The 22,866-nt window shown below is 40.1% G+C and overlaps 1 protein-coding gene across 19 annotated transcripts in view; it reads right to left on the bottom strand.

Annotated features, from left to right (window-relative positions):
• LOC101705037 (cytospin-B) overlaps positions 1 to 22,866 on the bottom strand; it is a 394,241-nt gene that overhangs the window by 217,575 nt on the left and 153,800 nt on the right. The window contains exon 1 of one of the 19 annotated variants that reach the window (XM_087192091.1): positions 4,673 to 5,257. The exons of 16 other annotated variants lie outside the window; for them this stretch is intronic. In XM_087192091.1, coding sequence (XP_087048217.1) covers positions 4,673 to 4,712 — 40 coding nt within the window. In that variant the 5' untranslated portion in view covers positions 4,713 to 5,257. Of the gene's footprint in view, positions 1 to 4,672; positions 5,258 to 22,866 lie in introns of those variants that run through there. 2 more of the 19 variants (XM_087192092.1, XM_087192094.1) reach the window with 2 other exon arrangements.

Genomic DNA, 22,866 nt, shown 5'->3' with positions numbered 1-22,866 from the left:
AGGGTCTCTCCATCTAGTTTAGGCGGGTCATGAATTCACTATGTAATAGCCCAGCTTGGCCCTAAATTTGAGACAATCCTCTTGCCTCAGCCTCCTGAGTGCTGAGATTACAGGCAAGTGCTGGGATTAGAGGGGTCCACCACCATAAATGGCTCAAATTCATGTTAAAAGTAAGCAATTAAAATACCGTACCAACTCCTTTCTACTATCCTTACTCCTTCAATTTTTTAAGTAATATTACTCACAGGATCAGCCAACTTAAGCAATGTAAGAACTTAATACCTTCTCCACAAACCTAAACACACTACTCAATTCTCCAGTAAATAAACATCAGGATCCTAATATTTTAAATGACATTGTTCTTCAAATTTTAGAATCAACCTATAAACAATGCACAGACTTAATAATGTTCATTAAGTAACAGAATGCAAATGTTCTCTGACTGAGAAGTAGACTAAGAATCAGGAGGGAAATGTGCTGAGTGAAGGGCATTAGAAATTGAGGGGTATTATATCCTCACACACCTAGGGCAAAACCAAGGAATTGTCTAAAGTTAGTTAAGGAATACAGACAGTAAATAATAGATGATTTCCTTAGAATTTTAATATTTGGTGGAGGATGCTGAGGATTGAATTCAGCATGCACCAAGCCCATGCTCTATTACTAAGCTACTAAAAATTTCATAGAGCAAAGCTGAAAGAACTTTACTGTATGAACTCTGTATACCCACTACCTACGTGTATTATACCATCTGTACTATTATATTAACAATGTATTTAGAAAATTTGTGTATGACTTAACAGAAATGGGGCATGAAAAGAATACACAGTATGGAAAGGCATTAATTCCTTGACTTTCACAGAATTAGTGAAAAGCCCTGAAAACTAGGAAGTCAAGAAACAATAAAGCATATGCAGAATTATAGAGATAGCAAGCATGACTTTGAAATACATAAAAAAATAAGAAGGAGCAATGTAAATATAGCAAAATGTTATTTGTAGAATCCAGGTGCTGGTATATGTGCTTATTTACACAAATCTTTTAACTTTTCAAATTAAAATTTTTGCAATGAAATATCAACAGAAATGTGGATGAGAATGATCATCATATCTGGAAAGAGACTGCCAGTGTTTGCCATCCATGCTGTTCCATTTGACACAACACAGAGACACTTCCCAGTCCTCTGGTGTCCTGCATGACTAGGTCTGGCCTGTGGAATGTGGTAGAAATGGTGTGCCCCTCTTCCAGGCCCAACTACTAAAACTTCCTTCACACATTCTCCTCTATCGACTTCAGGCAGATCCACAGCAACCAGAGAGCCACATGCCGAAAGTGAGCATCCATCTGCCTGAGTCTTTATAACCATCATAACGTCCCTGATGGACCCCAACTCAAAGGAGATTGTGACATGAAGGAGAAATAAACTTATACTATCTTAAATGGCTACTGTGTGGGTTCATCTGAACCCACAGCTGGCATTAATTATAAGTAACACAAGAGTGCAACCCAAGGGGCTACTGGTTTTCATTTGTATTCATTTTTCAAATACATATATACAAATTTAAAACAAGCAGTAAGCAAACATTAGGTAGTAGTGGGACTGGGGAAAGTCTTCTAAGCTCATTTTCTAAGGCCTCTTTAGGTACTGGGTACCTTTGCATGATTATAAAAAGGCAAAACTGCAAACTGGCAGCCTTCCCCTGAAGTGATACAGCCCAGCTGGTCCAACTCAACCCTTTACCCAGATGCCTTTGAACAATACTCAACTACATAACCATGCCCAGTAGCCTTCCTGGAAAAGGCAGGTACTGACAACCTGTTGGAAATTGAGGGGCTATTAAGGGGAAATAAGAGATAAGGACATTAATATACTCCTCCTCTGATTCTAGCTTTCCTTACATGTGCGCTTTTTCATGTCTTTTGCTGGATTCATTTGCTGGATTCACTCTTACCCATCCTTTCAAAACCACTATAACTCACAATGACCCAACTAAGAAGATCACAGTAACGAAAAGAGTGCCACCGAAGAGGAACTTTGTTGTCATCACAGCAAATTCTAGGACTGGAATAAAAGTAGCAGCTAAAAGCCTGCCTCCAGCCTGACAGTGAGGAGTTTCCATCTAGAAGAGATGGCACAAAAGAGAGGGAGATTTTTTTTTCTCTCTCTTAGAAATGGAATCTCACTAAGTTGCCCAGGCTGGTCTTGAAATCCTCAACTCAAGGAATCTTGCCACAGCCTTCCAAGTAGTTGGAACTATAGCCTGTGCCAACAGCCCATAAGCTTCATTTACCCTTTAAACAGACCCTTCTTGTCCAATTATCTGAGGTCTTATGACAGCTAGCCATGAAAGTGTACCACTAGGATCTCTAATCCAGAAAGAACTGGCTATTGGGCTGGAAGGACTGCAGTTAGTTGACAACCTTCAGCTCTGAGCACCACCAAGACCCCACTGGGGTTTTGAGCTTGAAGGCAAATTTTTCCCAGGCAGTCTCTAATCACTGACTGCCCACAGTAGGGGGACACTGTATGGGCATTTCTGCCCAACATGGGTCTCCTGTAATGGACAGCCTTTGCTTTGAAGTGCCCCAGTTTGCTGGCCAAGACTTCAAGAGGTCTGCATCATTGTCTGAGCTTCCACCTTTCCTTCACAGATGTTGGATCTGCATCACAGTTTGAAGCCTTTCCTTGACCAATTCTACCTCATTCTGCTTTAGTCTTTCTTGAGTATTAATCCCTAATAAACCTCATGGATCTTAATTCTGAGCTTCTGCTCACAAAAGCTCAGGATAATATAGAAACGGGTGTGGCATTCACACTTGGGTGTTGCTCTCAGTTGGCCTAGTCTCCTTTCTATTTTGCCTTTATCACTCCCACTCGTTTTTGGTCTCTTGCTTGGTGTACTTATTCAAATTCTAGTCCAATGTACCAACAACTGCTAGTGGGAGATAGCCACTCTGTCCCAGTCCCCCAATATAGCAGAGTAAAAACACACTCATCTCTAACAAAACTACTTTCCAGAATCTCAGACAAATCCTACATCATTTCATCACAACACTAAGACTAGTTAAAATTATTTTTAGACCGAGGCCGAGGCAGAAGGATTGCAAGTTCAAGGTCAGCCTGAACTACATATTGAGACTCAAAAAACAAACAAAAATCAAAAAACAAGAAATTATCTCTTCAGCCAAAAGTCTTTATCAAGATTTCTTAATTAAAAAAAGATTTCTTAATCAAGTATCTTTACTTACAACAAATTCTGCACAAGGATTTTGAATTAAAGATTTATCCCTATATAATCTATGCGTTAACCACATCCCTAACATTTTTCTTCACAGCGCTCTGGAGCGCCTGTCAAAGTTTTCGATCTTGGCTGTTGTACAAGTCCAATGCGCCTCAATGCCAGGGAGGCACCCATGTCTACCACCCCAAGGATATAGCCAAGACATGTAGCTCCAAGACTGGAAATGCTAAACCAGGCACGGTGGTGCATGCCTTGTAATCCCAGCACTCGGGAGGCTGAGGCAGGAGGATCACTAAGAGTTGGAGGCCAGCTTGAGCTACATAGCAAGCTCAGGGCCAGCCTGAATTACAAAGGGAGACCCTACCTCAAAAAACCAAAACAAAACAAAACAAAAAATACTGGAAATGTGAAGAGCCATGTACTGAGACTAAAGCAACCACGATTTTAATTATAGCACTGTTCCTAATTCAAGGGATACGTCATTCAGAAAAGTTGCTTTATCCTAGTGCCTTAATTTCCTCATTCAACTTAAAAACTACTCTGAAAAAGATTTAAGTTCTGGCGGAGCTGTCACCAAAGGACGCCAACATTAAGTCAACCATCTCTTTCTAATCAGCCAAGATGCCATTTTAGAGACTTAATTAAATCCCATTTACTTCACGTGACAGTACAGAAATGGTTTGTTTTTAAACGCAACCTGTGGTTATCAGCATCTAAATCTGTGCGGGAGTCCTGGATGACGGCCCTGAAAATGAAAACTAGAGCCCAACTGTCTCTCCACCAAGCTCACTTCATTTCTGAGGAGATAAAAATTTGATAAACTGGAGAAATTTCTGGCATCCGAGAATAGGATTATTTTGGGTAACATTATTTTGGGTAAGAAACAGTCACAATCAAGCCCTGGGTCTGAGTGTGAGTAACAAATCAGCTGATGGGTCACCATCTTCCGAAGGACTCCAGAAAATGTGATATGCAAATGATGCGCTGCAAAACGGACAATGAGCCAGAAAAGCACTGCCCAGTCACTTTTCGTCGCAAATGCCCAGAAAGTCTGCGAGAACTGCCTAGACTGCACAGGAGACCCTGTCCCCGCGGCAGATGAGAGGGCCCAGTGGGGTTTCACGGTTTCACGGTGACGCCAGGACAGAGCCTCCCGAGCCCCTCCGCGGGCCCGGCCTGTGAGCTCCTTCCCGCCCCACTGGCTGCGTCCATGGCTTCCAGGTACATCTTTATAGCGAGTGGCATTTCCTGGTCGCGGAGCAAGCAAAGGTAATCCCACACCCCTATTAACGCCCTCCAAGGCAAGAAACATTCGCCGGGAACTTCAGCTTTCCACTCGCCCCGCTCCGCGGGCCGCCCGCCCGGAGGAGGGTGGGGGAGGGGCGCCCAGCAAGGAGGGGGCGCAGTGTGACCCTCGCAACCGCACAGACCTGGCTCAGGATCTTCCGGACGTCCCGAGTGGTTGCCCATGCTCGGCCGACTCGGGTAGCAGCCAGCTGGTCGGCCTCCGACAAGGCGTCCACGGTGCCGCAGCTCGCACCGGCACCGGCGGTCAAGGCAGCTGCGTCCGCGGGTCCGCTCCAGTCAAAGAAAGGGCCGGGCGCCTTCCACTTCTCGGCCGCGGCCATCGGAGCGCTCCTCGCGCCTGCAGGCGGGCCCCACCCCCTCATCTGCATGAGGCCCGCCCACCTCGCCTCCAAACTGCCCTCCTGGCGCGGCCCGCCCCCTCATCGGCATCCGGCCTGACCAAGGCGACCCGCCCTGCTCAACACCTCCAGGCTCATTGGTAGCCCCGCCCACTTCATCTGCATACCACTAGCCCACCTTACCAGCGTATCATTCCAGGGTATTCAAAGGGCCCCTCCTTTGAGTGGGAGGGACGCCCCGCACTGGCTGACCGACTTCTGGCGTCTTCGCCCGCCCACGCTGAGAACTGCAGCTGGATAAGGTAGGCTGGAAAAACCCCGCTGCAGGGAGGCCTAAGCCAAGTGCCACTAGAAAGGCAGATTTATGCCTGTGAAATTAGATATATTAGGATAAGAAAAACCTTGAGTTGGCACAGGGCAGATGCTTAATAAAAATTTTTTAGATGGGTGATTGAATGAACGAACGAACAACTCTTGAGGGCAAAGTATAAAGTGTAAACAACAAAACCTAAAAAAAAAAAAAGAAAGAAAATGCTGACAAAAACTTGCCCACAATCCAAGATAAAGACTATCGCCAGTAATAAAAATGCATGCCAATCTTAAGTAAAAACTGTTTTGATGCTGTCATAAATGACTGATTTATGGAATTCGCCTGAGTGACTTACAGTGAAAACACTTCCAACTAAATCGTCTAGTGACAATGTTTAGAACCAGTAAAAAGCATTAGTAGAATGATTATCTCATGCATCACTGAACACCATAGTCCATTTCGGTCTCATCTTTCCTGACCATCAACATTTTAGAACACTGTTGATCACTCTCAGTGTTTCAAAACAATATGTATTCACAGCAGGCCTGGTGGTGTACACCTAGAATCCCAGCACTCTGGGAGGCTGAGGCAGAAGGATGGAAAGTTTTGGAGTCATATCTAGGCGACTTGGCAAAACTTTGTCTCAAAATAAAATAAATAATAAAAAGGGCTGGGGATGTACAGTAGTTCAATGTGAAAGCCCTAGGTTCAAACCCCTGACCGCCTCTTCCCAGTTCCCTTTGTAGAGTCCTCATCTCTATGACCTCTAGACCCTAGAGTACCTAAAGCCTAACTATTTACCTTCTTTATCTTCTTGAGCTTTTATTTCCCACCTTATGGCTTTTAAATACCAACTGTGTATCTTCAGCCTAGTCCCCTCTTCTTAAAACCAGCCTCATCCAAGTGCTTTCTTGATACTTCCTCTTAACAACTCCACTCAGACATCTTAGTAACCATCTCCAATTTAACCAGAGCAAAAATGAACTTTTGATTTTCATCCATAGAATTATGTCTCCTATATCTTCTTCATTTCCTTTCTTTGACTCAGGCCAAAGACCTCAATTCCTTTCATGTACCATACCTGTTTCATGTGCAGTCTGTATATATCCTAAACATCACCTGGACTCAGTATTTTTCACCTTTTCCACTGCTACTCTCAGTCCAAGTCATTATCATCTCCTGCCAGGATTACTGTAACTGTTTCCTAACCAGTCTCCCGTCTCTTACTCCTGCCTCTTTATATTCTATCTTCCATATAACAGCAAGAGTGATACTTCTGAAACCTAGCTCAAATTGTACCACACTTCCACTTACACTGCTCTATTTCTATATCATGTGGGGCAAAGTCAGTCAGTAGCCTCCAAGTCCCTGAATAACTTCCCCTTCCCACTCCCTGAATTCACCTGCCCTGTCTCACATTGGTCCTGCTACATCAGCCTCCTTGCTATTCCTCACTAAGCCAAGAATGCTTCCACTGAGGATCTCTGCACTTGCTCTTCCCTCTCCCTGGAACAATCTTCCCAGGTACCCAAGTCACATAGACAGGATGGCTCACTGTCACTTTCTAGATCTCTCTATTTGAACGATATCCTATTTAGAGAGGCTTGTCTCTTCACACCACATTATATCATAAACCAGACCCTTAACACACACATTTCTCTGCTTTGCTGACCTCCACGACACATTATCATTTAGTACAGTAGTCCCTCTTACCCACAGGGGATATGTTCCAAGACTCCCAGTGTTTACGTGGAACCAGACAGTACTGAACCCTACATATACCATTTTTTTCTTAGAGATACTGACCTATGGTAAAGTTTAATTTATAAATTGGGCACAGAGATTAATAACAATGACTTACTGTAGATTTTAACAACCTCAGTATGTGATTTTTTTTTTCTTGAGAACTTTGACCTTTTCATTTAAAAAAAAAAAAGCACTTTTTGACATCTCTTTGGCATATCTGTCTTTCCAGCATCACTAGTCTTGCACTTTTGGACCATTATTAAGTAAAATAAGGATGACTTTAATACAAGCCTTGTGACACTGTTACAGTTAGTCTGACAGGCAAGATGGCTACTAACTGGGGCCAGGGATTTAGCTCAGTGGTTCTGCTGCCTGCCTCGAAAGCACAATGTCCCGGGTTAGATCCCTGGTAACAAAAAAAAAAAAAAAAAAAAGATGGCTACTAAGTGACTAATGGGTGAATATATACACTCTGTAGATGTGTTGGACAAAGGGATACCTCACATCCTGGGCTTGAAATTTCATCATGCTACACAGAATGTTATACAAATTAAAATTTATGAATTTTTAATATCTAGAATTTTCCATTTGATATTTTCAGACTGGTTGAGCATGGGTAACTGAAACCATAAAAAATTAAATTGTGGGTAATAGAGGTTACTGTATACAACCTGTGTACTAATTATTATCCCTCCACTACATTGTAAGCTTCATGAAAGTAGGAATCAGTGAATGAATGAATGAATGAACAAAGGAATGGATAGGTTGTACATATATGAATCAGCCTTTAATTATACATTACTTCTTTTTTAGTGTAGTACCATGCTTTGTTTTCTCCAACAAAATTACTCAGATAGGCATCAGAGTTTTATTTCTGTAATTTACCAAACCTAGCAAATATCTGAATACACAGAATAAAATGGACTAAAGAAAATAAATTGAAGAAGTCAATATTAGAACAGAAATGTGTATGAGATCATGCCAAAAATGTGATGAGCCCATGAAAGTTGGTTGACTTCCCCAAGTATTTCCAGAGTAACAAGTAAAACCTGAGTTCCTGAAGATTATAAAAGTGACATAATTTCAATTTGCAGAAGTTACATACTTATCCACAGAGTTTGGAAATTGATCAGTCATTTTATTAATTCTGTAAAATATTAACCTATTAATACGTCTACAAAAACTGGACAACTGGACAACTGAACTCCTACATCTAAAATGCCAAATCATTCCTGCATATGTCATGTCCTTAACATGGTTCAGTATTGCCTCTCTCTTGTCTTTGTGGCCTTCATCTCTCACAAGGGTGGCTGCATCAGCATCCCACCTCACTTAGTGCTTCTAGTCTTCCTTCTACTCAAATTGGTCCTACTCCTTTTTAAAAATCCAAACCCAGCCTTATCACACTTCTATTTAAAAGTTCTCTATGGCTCCCCTCTACCTTTAGGATAAAGTCCCAAGTTCTTAAACTTGGCAAGTCCCAAGCTACATAATCTTGAGATTTACCTCTACCATGACATTTATAGTCTCATCTTTCAAAGAGTTCCATATTCTTCTACTTTATACTCCAGCAACATTAAGCCAGTAGTAGTTTCCAGAATATACCCTATTGTCTTAGGCCTCTATGCTTTTATAACTTGGTGCCTGATAAATGCCCAGTTATCTAGAATTCCATCCTCCTATTCTCAAATTCATCCGTTGAAGCCCTAATGCAAAATGTGATGGAGGTAGGGTCTTTGGGAATTAAGGTTAAATGAAAACATAACAGTGAGACTCAAATCAGAACTGGTGGCCTTAAAAGACCCTCTCCCTTGGGCCAGGGATTTAGCTCAGTGGCATTGCACCTGCCTCTTAAGTGCAAGGTCCTGAGTTCCATCCCTGGTACCAAAAAAAAAAAAAAAAAAAAAGACCCTCTCCCTCTCCCCTCTTCTTCCCTGCTCTTCTCTCCTCCCTCCCTATCTCATGTGAGGACACAGTGAGAAGGTGACCCCTTCTGTAATAAGTTAGGAAGATGGCCCTCTCCAGAAGCAGACCATGCTGCCATTCTGATCTCAGACTTCTCCCCTCAAGAATTGTGAGAAACAAATTTCTGTTGTGTAAGCCACTCAGAATGCAGTATTTGGGTATGGCTGCCCAAGCACACTATTATTTTTTATATTCTTGCTCAGGCATCACCCTGTCCAGTCAGCTTGCCCATCCCAGGCAGAATTAAACTCTCTCTCCTTCATGGTACTTCTTTCTGTACCTTGTAAAGTGCTTGCATTTCCCCACATAACTACACTATTTTAACCATGCTTCCTTATGAGAATTTTTTAAATGCCATAACATTACATTTTTAAGACGTGGTTACAAGCTGGACATGGCAGCACAACCCTGTAGTTTTGGCTACTTGGGAGTCTGAGGCAAGAGGAATGCCCAGGGGTTCAAGGCCATAGCTCAAGACCAGCAGAGAAAGACTTCATCTCAAAAGAGGAGGGGGTGTGCTTACAATAAAATGAAAACTCCCAGAAGTAGATTTAAAATAATTCATTTTGAACATTTTCAAGTTCATAGAAAAGTGTGGAGACAACGGTACAATGAACAGTGTTATATGCCCATCACCTACATTTGCCAATTATAAACATTTTACTACATTTGCTTTTGATCTCTATCCCCTTCCAGTTTTCTTTTGGTTTAATAATTTGAAAGTATATTGCAGACAGCATGACACTTCACTCTTAAATATTTCCAATATACTCTCCTATGATACTTTCCTACAATGTCTTATCATACCTAAAAATACAGTATTTTCAAAATATTATATGGTATATAGTCCACGTCCAAATTTCCTGGTCTCCAAAATGACTTTTACATACCAAAAAAACCCCAAACAAAACAAAAGCCACCAGGATCTAATTAATGTTAAACACTGTTTGACAAAGATATGTCTTTTTTTGTGTGGTACCAGGGATTGAACTCAGAACCTTGAGCTTGTGAGGCAGGCATGGCACCACTAAGCTAAATCCCCGGCCCAAAGACATGTCTTGGCATGACCTTCATTGATAACTTCAGAAAAGATCTAAAGATAGACTTAAAAAGAGATAAAGAAATTTAACACACTTATATAATTATTCCAGGGAGGCATGACCTCACAATTTTAAGTAGTAGATATCACTGTAAACATATCTCAAAGATAACTTCTTTCTCTCTTCTTCTCTCTCTTCTTCTCCTCCTCCCTTCCCTTCCCCCTTCCCCCCTTCCCTTCCCCTTTCTCACTCTCTCTCTCTCTTTCTTTCTTCTCTTTGATTTTTTTTCTCACTACCAGGAATGAAACCCAGGGCCTTGCACATGCTAGGCAAGTGCACCACTACTAAGCTATATCTATAACCCAAAGGTCACTTTAAAAAGCAATACAGTGACTAGTCAGATTATACAAGGCAGTCATACATAGTAGACAAATGAGAAACTGTTATAAGAATAGGATATAATTTCCAGTAGAATCAAAAAAGCTTATCTTGAGCAACAGAAAGAAATGGAGCTTGTATTCTCCAGAACTGGTGTTAAATAAACTCAGAAATGGCTGTAATGATGATGGTGATGCTGATGTCAAAGATGTCTGTGATGCCTATAAAAAAGAACCAACTAGGGCTGGGGATTTAGTTCAGTGGTTTCACCACCTGCTGCCCAAGCGCAAGAACCAGAGTTCGATCCCCAGTACTGGGAAAAAAAAAAAAAAAGAACCAACTGGGCTGGGGATTTAGCTCAGTCGTTTCGCCGCCTGCTGCACAAGCACAAGTACCCAAGTTCGATCCTCAGTACCAAAAAATAAATAAATAAAAATAAATAAATAAATAAATAAATAAATAAAAAAGAACCAACAGGGCAGGGATGTATAGCTCAGCAGTAGAGCAATTGCCTAGAATGTGTGAGACCCTTGGTTTGATTCCTAGCACTGCAAAAAGAAAAAAGAAGAAAAAAAGCAGCAATTGATTCTAAATCACTCTATTTTATGTGTTGTATAATTCTAAATGTAAAGGCATAACTAAATTGATAAATTAGACATTAAATTATATACAGAGTCTCCCCAAAAATGGATACACACTTCAGGAAAAGAAAAATAGTATGATATTGTAGGGCGTGGTGGTGCACACCTGTAATCCCAGCACTTGAGAGGCTGAGACAAAGGATCACTGCGAGTTTGAGGCTAGTTTAGGCTACATAGTGAGTTCAAGGCCAGTCTGAACTACAGAGCGAGATCTCATCTCAAAAAAAAAAAAAAAAGACCAGAAAAAAAGTAGTATGATGTTTTTTTCAACAGATGGTGGTACCCTCATATGGGGGACCCTAGAGGATGTTGTATACTGCAGAAAACTCACTACACTGCTGGTCCTTAGAGAAGAAATTGAAAATGCATGTGCAGCAATCTCAATGACCAAAGTTACCCATGCAGCAGTTTGCTGTACTAATAAAATGCCTGGAAGCTAATGGCTACCACTTTGAGCACCTCTTGTAATTGCAGAGGCCAAAGGTAACTTGTATGAATCTCATGATAAATTTAGTATTAAAATATTTATACAAGTTTTTATTTTCCTACTGTGTATACATTTTGGGGGCAGACTTTATATTTTCTAGTTCATCTATAGCAGTGGTGGTAAACCTATGGCATGCATGTTACTGTGTTTTTCTTTTAAGACCAAAGATGTTAATGTATGAGGTTTTTTTTTTTCCTCAACTAAAACCTCAGTATTTAGGTTTAATGGTAATACTGGCCATTTGCAACACATAAGTGGGTTTTGGGCTGCAGTTTGGCAATCAGTGTCCAAAAGGTTCACCATCACTGATCTATAGTCTAAGGAAGACAAAAAGGGTTGTTAGGAATGTTCTTTGAATATCTGATCCCCTGATATTCAGACATATAGAATAAAATCAAATGTACATGGTTTGTTTTCATTAAAAAATTCCGTATTAGGGGCCAGGGGTGTAGCTCCAGTAGTAACATATGTGCTTAGCATAGGCAAGAGCCTGAGTTCAAACCCCAGCCAACAACAGACACAGAAACACACACACATGCACACGCACACTCATACAAGCTCTATATAATGCTATCCATATTAGTATACACAAAAATAAATTTGGACGTGTATATAATAATTAAGAACAACTATGTCCAAAAATAGAATTATAAAACATTTTCATTTTCTAATAACAAGCATCTCTGATGCCTTAACAATAAACATACTTTACTTTTATGATCACACGAAAGTATATATGCTTAAGTCCAGCAATTCTTCTAGGAATTTATTCAAAAGAAATAATTATAAATACACATAAATATCTAGCTTTCAAGATAATTCTTAACCTTTATTAAAAAATAATTACATGCCAATTTTAATCCTGACAAAAATTCAACAGGACAGAACTATTTTTTAACCCAGATTAAAGATTAAGAAATGACCAAGATGGGGCTGGAGAGGTAGCTCAGTGGCACCATGCCTGCCTGGCAAGCATGAGGTCTTAAGTTCAATCCCTGGTACCCCCCCCCCCCGCAAAAAAAAAAGAAAAAGAAAAAGAAAATGACCAAGAGGGTAAGTAACTCACCTAAGGTTACTTATCTGTAAAGTGGCAGAGCCAGGATTTGAAGCAGTATCTAAAGTCTCCAAATCCACCCTCAGGTTTGGTGGTCCACTAGGAGGACTCATTGTACTCAACATAGTTATACTCATAGTTCTGATGTATTACAGCAAAAGGATACAAAAAGCAGAAAAAGCCCATGGGACAAAGTCCAAAGGACATCAGGCACAAGCTTCCAAGAATTTTCTCCTAGTGGAGCCATTTGAGTTAATTCTCCCAGAAATGAGCTTGAACAACACGTAGGAAAGCTCACAAAACCTCAGTGCTCAGAGTTTTTACTGGGAGCTGATTACATAGGCCCCTTGTGCCTAGCACATTCCATATTCCAGACTCCTGGAAGGAAAGCAGGTGTTCAGCATAAACCACAATGTTTGCACACACAGTTTAAGCACAATGAGCCACTCTACTATAGCATGAATCTGGAATGTTCCCCAAAGGCCCACGTGTTAAAGTCTTACTCCCAGCATGGCACTATTGCGAAGTGGTGGAAATCTTTAAGAAGTGGGACTCAGTGGGAGGTGTTAGGTAATTTAACTGAGGATGTGCCCTTGAAGGGGATCGTGAGACACTGGCCTCTTTCTCTTTCTCTCTTTTGCATCCTGGCCATGAGGTAAATGGTTTTGAGACACAGTTCTACCATGACATGCTGTCCAGCCATAGGCCCAAAAGCAATGGGGCTGAGACTGAAATGTTCAAAAGAGAGGTAAAATACCACCTCCTCCCTCCACCTCTTTGAGATAGGATCTTGCTATGACCTCCAACTGGCCTTGAATTCACAATCCTCCTACTGAGTCACCTTAGTAGCTAGGATTACAGGTCTGCATCACTGCACCTTGCTAATTTGTGCTCTTAGCAACTATCATTGCTTCCTGTTTGTAATAGCAAAATGTTGGAAACCCCTTTAATACTCAACACAAAGGTCATAGTGAAATATATTGTAATACAGCTACACAATGGCTTCTATGAAGTCTCTAAATGCCTCAGACATATTAAGTTATAAAGCAGAAATATATCTATATTAAGAATATAATACTTATTTATATATGGTACTAGAGATTGAACCCAGGGTCTCCTCACTAAACTATATCTCCAGGCCTTTAAAAAAATTTTTTTTAAATTTTTTTTAAATTTTGAGACAGAGCCTCACAAAGTTACCAAGTTGTCCAGACTGGTCTTGAACCTTCAGAGTGCAGGTATTACAAGCATGTAGCACCACACCCTGGAAGAAAATAATTCTTAATGTTTATATACAAAACAAAAAAGACACTTCAGTTAACTGTGGAAATGTCACATCCAGGATGTAAAAGAACACATGAAATCCAAGTAGCCATTTAAAGTAAATGCTTAATTTAGCCAGAAATTATTTACAAGTATAAGTCACTGATGTAGATTTATGGGTTTTAAGAGTAAAGCTTATAGCTCTCAGGAGAAGTGAAATTATGATTACCAATAAATTGTATGTAATTACATTCAATTAAAAAAAACTATGTGTACATATACTCAGATAAGCAGGAAAGGGCTTGGAAAATTATACTTTAAGGAAGGATAATAATGTCCTTAATATAAGAGAAAACATTTATCACTGTTTCAGTTAGACTGGAAGAATAAGTTTTAGGGACTGACTGCTTTGCATAGCTACAATAGTTGATAATAATGTAATGTATATCTCAAAATTACTAAATGTAGATTTTTAATATTCTCATCCTAAAACTAAAAGGTGAAGCTGGGCATGGTGGCACATGCCTATAATCCCAGCACTTGGGAGGCTGAGACAGGCAGATGTGAGTTCGAGGCCAACCTAAGCTACATAATGGGTTCAAGGCCAGCTTCAACTACATAGCAAGACCCTGTCTCAAAAAAGCCACCATAGGGCTGGGGATTTAGCTCAGTGGTTTCACTGCCTGCTGTGCAAGCGCAAGGACCCAAGGACCAGAGTTCAATCCCTGGTACCAAAAACAAAAAACAAAAAAAGCCACACATACACACCAAAAAAAAAACAAAACAAAACAAAGTGAGGTGATGGACATGTTAATTAACTTGATTGAACAATTCTAAAAGTTATACATAAATCAAAATATCACATTGAAAAAAAATCACATTGTACACCATAAATATATAATTATTTGTTAATTAAAAAGTGAATCAATTTAAAAACCAAACCACAATTCCACTGTCTCAACTAAAAAATTTAACAGTAATTTCAGAGTTCAAAATTTGATTTGTGCCAATATTTTTAAAAATCATGACCACATAACTTTCAGAATGGCAAAAAATCAAAATAATGACAATATTCATGCCTTCCTCGACATTCTTGAACATTTTGTTTTTGGGTGCTGAGGATCAAACCCAGGGTCCCTTTTATTTTGTCACAGAATGTAGTATACTTTTTCAGTGTTAAAGTCCAGCTGAATCAGATAGGAACTGACCTAGCAGCCATTGTTTTTCTCTTGTTACAGGTAAAAGACTGAGGTCCAGAGAGATTAAGCTATCTTGCCCAGGGTTATGTAGATCAAAAGCAGGGAGTTGGAATTTAATTCAAGCCTGTTGCTTCCAAAGCACTAACTCTGTCCACATTATACTGCTTTGGCTCCAGGAGAAACAGAACATAGAATCTTCAAAGAGAAGTCAATATTTCAGAACTGAGAGAAAACAAATAGTATCTTAACAATAGGTAATTATAAACTGTGAACTATCTTTAAGGAAAAAAGTCTTGAAATTCTTCTTAAATTAGAAAGAACATGTTTTCACCCTCAATGGGGATTAATTTAAATATGAATGACAACACTACACTATAAATGACAGAAGATTGATATGATTGGTGCATAAAACCATACACAAAGGCAAAGGGCTTAGCTCAGTGCTACAGCACATGCTTGACATACACAAGGCTCTGGGTTCCATCCCCAGCATCAATCAATCAATCAATCAATCAGTGAACAAACCAGATACAAAAAAATCCCCTGTACTAGTCTTAGCCACAGACTCAGACTCTGTAAGTGGTCCTGTTTAGGTCTTGTCAGTCTGGTACACAAGGTAGAAAATTGTCACTGGCCTTCAGGTTTTGAAGTACACGTTACATGTAAAGGAAAAGTCTAGGCTGAATTCCTGCCTGTATGTATTTTGTGTATCCCATCTTTCCCTAGACTTTACAAGTCTGAGGGTCCAAACAGGGCCATGTTAACAATTTATAGTGGTATTTTTCTGTAATTTCTAGTCATTTATTTCTATAACTTGACCATTCCTGCTGCAAAGTTTCTGCAATTATTTACAGGAATCCCAGGATGTCACCTTTTCTCAAAAGCAAGAACTCTCAAACTTGCTCTTTATTTTTTTGGTACCGGGGATCGAACTCGGGTCCTTGTGCTTGTGCAGCAGGTGGCAAAACCACCGAGCTAAATCCCCGGCCCATGAACTCTCAATGAACTTATAGCAGGTGCTCTTTATATCATCACTTATTCCAAACCCCTGACAAGCTCAGCTGCAAGAGTCCAGCCTTCCAATCCAGTCTAGTCCAGTGCATGAAGAGCCTTCCCCTCTTGCCTCTGCTCCCCATTCTCCCATGGTGGGCCCCTCCACCACCAACTGTGCCATCCACTCAACACTTCTGGTGCCAATAGCACCCATACCTCTGGTGGCTGGATCTTGCCCCTGCTACAGGCTTCTTCTCCAGGACAACCATGTCTGGCTTGAATTCCCACTGTAACCAAGGCCACCTTCTCCAACCTGGAAATATCATAACAATATTTGTCCTGATAGTGGTATCACTGCTGAGAGAGATCTTTAGAAAGACAATCACCATGGTTTAACTGACTGCTTCCAAGAGGGGGTGATTTGGATAACTTTTTAAATTTCTTCTTTGTACTTTCCCTCTTTTTCCTATTACTCCCATTAAAATTTGTTAATTTTGGTAAAATATACATAAAATCTACCATCTTAATCATTTAAAAATTTACCATTCTGTGAAATTCACATTGTTGTACAGACACCATCACCATTTATCTTTTCATACTGCAAAATTCAAACTACTTTGTACCCATTAAACTGTAGCTCTACAGCCACTCTCACTAGCCCCTGGCAACTACTGTTCTATCCTCCCTCAATAAGAATTTTACTACTCTAGTCCATAGGACTAGAATGTGTCTGGCTTATTTCACTCTGTATAATGCTTTTTTGTTTGTTTGGATTTTGCTTTGTTTTTTAGTCCATACCATTCCAAACCTATCTTACCAAATCTAAATCCCTGGCCCCTGTTTTGTTTTTTGAGAAGAGTCTCACTATGTAATTTGTGATGGCCTTGAACTCATCTATCCTCCTGCTTCAGCCTTCCGAATGTTGGGATTACAGGTGTCACCATGCCCCTCAGCATAATGTCTTTAAATTTTATCCATGTGGTAGCATGTGTTAGAATTTCCTTCTTTTTAAGGTTGCATAATGTATCACATTTTTGTTTATCCATCTGTTACTAGACACCTGGACTGCTTCCACCTTTTAGCTATTGCAAATGGTGTTACTACAAAGATGGGTGCACATGTATCTCTTAGAATCCCTGCTTTTGGTTCTTTTGGGTATATACTCAGACATGAAAATGCTGGGTCATATACATTTTTAAAAAGACATTTCTTTGTTTTGTACCCTTCAAGCTATCAAGCATGAATTGCTTTATAAAAACAATGTCATTTTCTTTACCAAAAATTGGTAATTATTTATTACCAAAAAAATCATTAAGTGGCTTTACATGCACTATGCTAAATACCAGATTTTCCATGCCTTAGAGAGATTTAGATTCCTTTATTGAGTAAATAATGTTCAGTATCTGTTTTGTACATGACATTATTCAAGTTTTCCATATTCTGAGGGGGAAAAAAGTTCAACTTTCTTAATAAGCCAAAGGCCAACTTGCTAAACAAGGACTCAGTTCACAAAGAGAACCAAGAGAAATTTGAACATGAGGAGAAAGAGTAAAAGAGACGGTAAAAAGGCCAAGTAATTGAATCAGATGCAAAATTGCTTAGGTAAATAGCACACACATTGGTCTAGAAAACACTCCCATTGTGAAAAAGTAGCAAAAAAAATTCTAGGGAGGAGGCTTTATAAGAATAAAAAGCAGATTAGCCAGGGATTTAGCTCAGTGGTTCTGGTGCCTGTCTTGCAAGTACAAAGGTCCTGAGTTCGATCCCCAGTACCAAAAGAAAAAAAAAAAAGCAGATTAGTGGTTGCCTGGAGCTGGTAATAGAAACAGTGACTAGAAACCAAAGGAGGGAGATATTCAGGGGGCAAGAAAAATGTTTTAAAACTCCTTTATGGTGACAGTTGTAATTTGGTCAATTTATTTAAAATAGTTGGATTGCATATTTTAAATGGGTGAACTTTATGACATGTAAATCATTCTTCAATAAAGCTGATTTTTTTTAAAGTCCAGAGAGATAAGTGCATGAGCCTTGGAGATGCTGTATTATTTCCAAACTCAAAAGAGCCCTGTCCTCCCTCTGAATCAATTAGCATGACTGAAGCCTGGGGGTCCCTTGCTGCTAGGAATAAAGGATAGAAAGACTCAGGCTTTGAAGAAGAGAAGATAAGGGGGAAAGTGAGGCATCACCCTTGCCCAGGAAGTACTTGCTTACTGAACTGGGTTCAGTTCAAAGCAACTGAAGATTATTAGGCAGGAAGAAGGAGGACAAGGCTAGATATGGTGAGCATCTTAACAGAAATATACATGTGGTGCTACAAAAGATTTTAAAAGGGAAAAGTACTCCCTGTTGTGAGTTGCTCCAGAAAGGCCTTTTGAAGGAGGTGCTATTTATGAGCTGGTCCCTTCATGGAGAATATTAATGTCTGCAATGACAGGAGGGCATGGGGAGACAGGGACTTGGCATGGACCTCCTGGCTGGACATGTGCATCCTGGACTAGCAAGGCCAGCAGTAGGGCCTGTGAACAAAAGGTTGATTGTGAAAAGATCACAATCAAAGTGCCAACAGGAATCACATGGCTGCAGTGGAATCACATGAATCGGGCACAAGGTTGTCCTTAGCGCTTTACCTAATTAGAAGAGGCTTGAAGGTTGTTGAGTAGGGCAGTGGGATGATGAAAGCTATCACTGAGAAAGATATTCTGGTAACACAGAAGTTCTCTCTTATACACTCTCCACCTAACATTTTACAGATAAGCAATTCACTGAAATAGCCAGTGTACTTCATGTAAGACAAACTGACTGATACCCTTTGCAAGATGAATATTTCTGCCTAGCAGGTTCCTCTCTAACACACCTGTGCACTTCTGCTTCCACCACTGAGTTGTTTGTGTACTAAATCAGGTTTATATGCTCCCAAACCTGTTTGGGCTAGTTGTATTTTATTTATATAAGTTAATTATTACATAAACCAATGAAATATGACTAAAGAGGAAGACAGGGAGAGAGGGAGCAAGGGAGGGAGCGGGGAGAGAAAGGGGGGGGGCATTCTTCAAAAGCGACATTGAAAGGTTTGAGAAGCCTCAATGGAGGTGAGTTACAAGTGGCTGCAGTAACTATAAAAGATTAAGAAAAAAATCTGTAAACATGTAAGAAGATTCTGCATGCAATCTTAAGTATGTTGTTGCTCATGTTTTTTAAAAAAACCCTAAAAGTAGAAATCACAGAAGATGGATTCCCAGTGTGGAAGGATGTTTAAGGAACTCCAATCAGCAGGCCCACTCTAAGAAAATACACTGGCCCTATAACTGGATGAGTGGATATTTGCATGCTTTAGGTGAAAATAGAATGTTTAAAATATGAATGTTTCTTTAGGATTCCTGATTTAACAATTTTTTTTCCAATTAATTGGCCCAAAATGGTCCCAGTCACACAGGGTAAGAGAGTGAGCATTCACCAGTATTAACTACCAGCTCAAATCAGGAAGCTGCTATGCTTTAGGTAAGGCACTCTGTGTTGGGTAGAGTCTGGGGAACCCAAAGGAAATAAAAATAAAATGGACAGATGTGCCTGCTTAATACAATTACGTGAAGGAAAATGAAACTAGTAAAGATAACACCAAAATTTATCTTCTGGGTGACAAAAAATGTCACTTTAGCTAGAGTAAATTCTGATGGCAGAGGAAGTAGTTAAGCAGCTCTGCAACAGGAATGTTTAGTTTAGACATGCTGAGAACATAATGTATAATCCATGAGAATAGAGACTTCAGTGGTTAGTTGCTACATCCCTTGTGACCAGAAAGATGCCTGGAACACAGTAGACACTAAATATTTATTGAATGAATACACATGCCAAACATTCATGAGATATTTTCAGTAACAGTTGCAGAAGTGTTTCTCAACTATAGGCACCAGAGATGCAGGTTTGGGAGTCATCAAGGACCTTGTCCATTTTATAAACCTAGGGTCTGGACTAGTGTCTCCTACATGGAAGGATACTAGACAGAACACCCAAGAATATGTCTTCAACCTGAAAGTCAACACCTTCAGGGTTAGAAAGGACTTTAATGAAGATTTTCTAAGTCTGTCACACGACAGTGGCACCATGAACAATTTGTTCAGTTCAGAATGAAGACTGCTCTAGACATAATATGAATTCTTTACTTCTAAAACAGTGGTGCCTTGGTTCACAAACTTAATTCATTCCATGATTCTGGGGAAGATGGCCACCGTCAACGTCTGTCACCAGATGCCGAGGGCACTGAAGGGAAGCAAAATTTTGCCAAATGCTTCAGTTTGTGAACTGAATTATTCACAAACAGAACCATTCATGAACTGAGGCACCACTGTACATTTATTTTTGAGTTCCTGGAATTACTAGAACATTCCTTCATATAATAAGTCAAAACTTGGTCCTGATTTTACTGCCCAGAACCAAAACAAAGAGTTTAATTTTGACCAAAAAGGAACTGTTGAAAAAACGCAAGTGATGGTGTTAGTCACTTTTCTCATTGCTGAGACAAAATACCTGACACCCAAAATTAAAAGGGGAAAGGTTTATTTAGCTCACAGTTAGTAGAGGCTTCAGTCCATAATCAGCTGGCTCCAAGGTAGGGTGGCATATGACAGAGGAGCAACAGTTCATGGCAGACTGAAGATAGCAAAGCAGCAAGGGAACCTTAACTGTATCTTTCTGACCTTTTTATCTTATCCAGACTACTGGAACTAGGACAGTGCCAAGCCAATCAGTATTATTGGTTTAGTAATCACACACCCTTAATCCCAGCATCACACACTCTAGATTCAGCCATCTCTGAAAAAGCCATCTATGACTGCATGAGGCTTTGGGGGGACATCTACACCCAAACCATAACAGATAATAACTTTTGTGTATGTGTGTTTTGTTGTTGTTTTTGGTTGGGGGAGTTGTTTGTTTGAGTCTGGGTCTGACTATGTAGCCCAGGATGGCCTCAAACTCATGGTGATCCTCCTGCCTCAGCCTCCTGAGTGCTAGGATTACAGTCATGTGCCACCATACCCGCCAAGTGATGGTAGAAAAAAAAAAACCATGTCAGGGCTGGGGATTTAGCTCAGTGATTTCGCCTGCTGCCCAAGTGCAAGGACCCCAGTTCAATCCCCAGTACCAAAAAAATAAACCATGTCATTTTAAGAAAGCAAAGCTTCATGAATGTTCACAGCAGCTTTATTTATCATTGACAAAACTTGGAAGCCACTGAGATTTTCTTCAGTAAGTGAATGGATAAACTATGGTACTTCCAGACAAGGAAGTATTACCCAGTCCTAAACAGAAATGAGCTATCAAACCATTAGAAGATATAGAGTAATCTTAAATGCATACTACTAAATGAAAGAAACCAATCTGAGAAGACTACATAATATATGATTCCAACTATATGGCATTCTGGTAAAGGCAAAACCATGGAGACAGAAAGTTCAGTTGGTTGTTGCCAGGTGTTAGAGGAAGGGAAGGGTAAATAGGTAGAGCACAGAGAATTTTTAGGGTAGTAAAACTACTTTGTATACTACAACAATGGACATACATCATTCCAAATTGATCCAAACTCACACTATGTACAACACCAGAAGTGAACCCTAATATTAATTATGGACTTTTGGTGATGTCTTAGTTACTTTTTCATTGCTGGGACAAAATATCTAACACCCACAAGTTAGAAGAGGAAAGGTATATTTTAACTCACAGTTTGTACAGCTTTCAGTCTGTAATCACCTGGCACCAAGGCAGGGAAGCATGGCAGAAGGGCATGGGCAGAGGAAAAACAGTCCATGGTGTGGCAGGCAGGAGGCAGCAGCAGTGAGCTTTCCTTTCCCTTTTATTGGATCCAGTCTACAAGCCTATTGGATAGTGCCACCCACACCCAGGGTGGGCTTTTCTATTATCCACATCCAAAACTATGCTAAACTAATCAGTGGACTGATTTAGTTATTACATACCCTTAATCCATATTCAGACACCCTAAATCCAGCCACCTCCAAAAAGCACTACCTATGAGCACTACCTGTGAAGCTTTAGGGGGATATCAAGACACAAGCCATAACACAAGTGATAATTATGTGTTGATCCAAGTCCATTGATTATAACAAATGTGCCACTGGGGGACACTGGTAAAGGGGGAGACTATGGAAAGGAAGGAGGCATGTGTGATCTCTCTACTTGCCTCTCAGTTTTGCTGTGAGCCTAAAACTTCTCTAAAATAATAAAGACCTTAAAACAATTTTTTAAAGAAAAAGAGAAAAAAAGAAAGAAAACAAAACTTGAAGAGTCCGAGCAAGATACCCTAGAGTCTAAGGCTGGTACATTTTTAAAATTTTGTTTTTGCCATATTCTTCTGTGCGTGGGGGGGGGGGGTGTGTGGTTTTTTTGAGACAGGGTCTCACTATGTAGTTCAGGCTGGCCTTGAACTCACTATGTAGCACTGGACGGCCTTGAACTCCTGGGGATCCTCCTGAATGCTGGAATTACAGGCATGCACCACCACGACTGACTATAGTTTTTGCCGTATTCCTAACTAGGAGATTCTCTTAAAGAAGACAGTTTAATGGGGAAATCACATTTTATTTTAAAAATCTACATTTCTAGTTCCACTCTTGGTTCTTCATACAGTTGTACCTCAGTATTGGAGGAGACCTGGCTCCAAGATCCCCTGTAGATACAAAATCCTCTGCTGCCCAAGTATCTTACATATAATGGCATAGTATTTGTATATAGCCTATGCATACCCTCCTGTATATTTTAGATCATTTCTAGATTACTTGAAATTCCAAATATAAATGGTATGCAAATAGTTTTTATATTGATATTGTATTGTTTAGGGAATCATGACAAGAAAAGTAATCTGTACATGTTCAGTACATGCACAGTTTTTT

The sequence above is a fragment of the Heterocephalus glaber genome, unplaced genomic scaffold, assembly GCF_053883595.1.
Source record: "Heterocephalus glaber isolate CG9 unplaced genomic scaffold, H.glaber_assembly_v1.0 deba00001565, whole genome shotgun sequence".
Lineage (NCBI taxonomy): Eukaryota > Metazoa > Chordata > Mammalia > Rodentia > Bathyergidae > Heterocephalus > Heterocephalus glaber.
The sequence above is the reverse complement of the archived record's forward strand: the minus strand, read 5'-3'. Positions and strand labels throughout refer to the sequence as shown.